General features: G+C 51.8%; 1 protein-coding gene across 1 annotated transcript; it reads left to right on the forward strand.

Moving 5' to 3' along the window:
- Positions 1-17: 17 nt before the first annotated feature.
- CABS01_17077 (C2H2 finger domain-containing protein) lies at positions 18-1,372 on the forward strand (the record flags this gene model as incomplete). Its single annotated transcript, XM_060550404.1, has 2 exons — positions 18-366; positions 417-1,372. The coding sequence occupies 2 exons, from the start codon at positions 18-20 to the stop codon at positions 1,370-1,372; spliced, it is 1,305 nt and encodes a 434-aa protein (XP_060397500.1).
- Between the last annotated feature and the right edge of the window lie 795 nt (positions 1,373-2,167).

The raw sequence follows: 2,167 nt of genomic DNA on the forward strand, positions 1-2,167 counted from the left end.
ATTCCATCCCCGAGACGATGTTCGACCCGTCCTTGCTCCTAAGCCCCCACGTTTTCCTCCTGGGCGTCCTCTTCCGACATCAAGCTTTCAACGCATCCAGCCTCACCTCGCCGCACCATCTTGATAATCTGGACATACATCCTGGCGAGCGGGAGCTGCCACTGCCGTTGAGGGAGGACTTAAACAATACTTTCATATTTCGTCGTGCCATCGAGACGTTGACGGGCTACCAAATTTCCAACGATCGCATCTCCTCTGGCATGATGGCGACGTGGATTCAGAGAATCGGCGAAATACTCGGCTTCGAGTATCCTACGATAGCGTACAACTTACGTTACAATGCTGCCAATGCGTTCGATCAGAGTGGTCTGTCTTATTGATCATTTGATGGCCAGCAATGCTAACTTGCACCACAGTCGACGTCAGCGAAGCCCTCCGGAATCTGGCTCTAGGACATGGCAACTCCGATCCTTTCCAAAGGCACTACCTCGGGCGGAACATCTCAGCCGACCTTTGGGGTGTCCTTCGGGGTCAGAAGCCACAACAGGCGCTCATCAAGCAGTCCTGCAGCATCGGCCACTCCATCTCCGAGCGCCGCCCTACTGGCCTTACGTCAGAGCAGTCTGCATCAGTCGTCACACATCCGACTATCAGGGACCTGACAAGGGCTCTTCGAGAACTGCCCCAAGGCTCTCAACAGCATAAAGAAGCTAAACGAATGATACGGAACGAAAAGCAGAGGCTTCGGAGAGAACTCAAACAGAAGATCAGAGATGAGTGGACTGACAAGCAAGCTACAGACGACATCGAGCGTCAGATCCATGGTGTTGGGTTTGCCAACCCTACACTGGGCGACACCTGTCGACCTCAGGGCCCAGCACAAAGACACCTGATGGCGAAGTTGACCGCCCCGATCGTGGCCACGCTCGAAGGCCAATACCGACGGAGGGACGAAGCCATCAATGCCGTTTCAGCATACTGTCTTGTGCAGGAAGGATCTACTGTACCCCTGTCTCGCCCTCAATCGGCACCAAAGGCCGCAGTTTGTAACCCTACTTCTGATCCGCCAGAGGGAGGCCGCTTGGATCTCGCCATGCGATCCGTCTTCATCACTCATGCCAAGGAGCGGCCCAAGAGGTGCTTTGTCTGCATTGGCCAGGCCTTGGACTTACCTTCGGACGACCGGGGTCAGTTGGACGAACTCACCCATGAGTTCTACACATCTAATGACTTGACCAAACACTTCCGACGCAAGCATTTGTCCAAAGTTGCTGACGGTGATAGATCTGAGTGTAAGGTTTGCAAAATGACGCTCGATCACAAGATGCACCTCCAAAATCACGCCCTGAAGATACATGGCACCGTGTCTTAATCCCATGCCACGGGGCATAAGATTCTGCAGGGAAAAATGAAGGTGTCGAGGTTTCCAATCAAATGTAGTTTATGTTGTGAACTTCGATGCGCGGGCACCCGTACAGGCAAGTCATGAATGACAACCCGATTGACTACCATACGTCGACTTTCCTAATGTTGAATGCTGATTGACGGGGCTTACATCAAGGGTAGTAACCTTCCAGATAAGGGGGATGAACATGTAGTATCATTACCGGCAACAAAGATGAGCCGGTACGGATTGAGAAGAGCGTTCAGCAAATGATGGCCAAGCATAAGGTCACACCTTCCTTCGCAAGGAAAGTCCATTCCAGCCGAAAAAAAATACAAAGAGGTTGCGAACAGAAGGCAAGACCGCATTTTCTTGGTGGAGAGAGGTAAAACAGATTTGCACAAGATAGTCTAGGCTTTGAATTGGAAGCAATTTGCGTGACAGCCTATTGTTTCTTACATCCGTCATAGACAGCTTGTTTTGTCTTAGGACCCGTCTAAGGGCCCGTCCCTGGACTCGTTTCAGGACCTGTCTTGGATCCCTGGAACGAGGATTAGTCTCCGAATCCGTCTTGTTTACATGGAGGCTGCCGGGGCGATCACTAACTCTCCATGTCTGGTCGTGTTGAACCAGGTGCTAAGTTCAGGTGCTAGAACCAGGTGCCAGAATCAGGTGTAAGAACCAGGTGCTAGAACCACGTGCCAGAATCGCCATAACCAGTGCCAGAATCAGGTGCAAGAACCAGGTGCTAGAACAAGGTGCTAGAACCGCCATAACCTTGTG

Source organism: Colletotrichum abscissum (assembly GCF_030869225.1).
Source record: "Colletotrichum abscissum strain IMI 504890 chromosome Unknown Scaffold_311.1, whole genome shotgun sequence".
NCBI classification, from domain to species: Eukaryota; Fungi; Ascomycota; class Sordariomycetes; order Glomerellales; family Glomerellaceae; genus Colletotrichum; species Colletotrichum abscissum.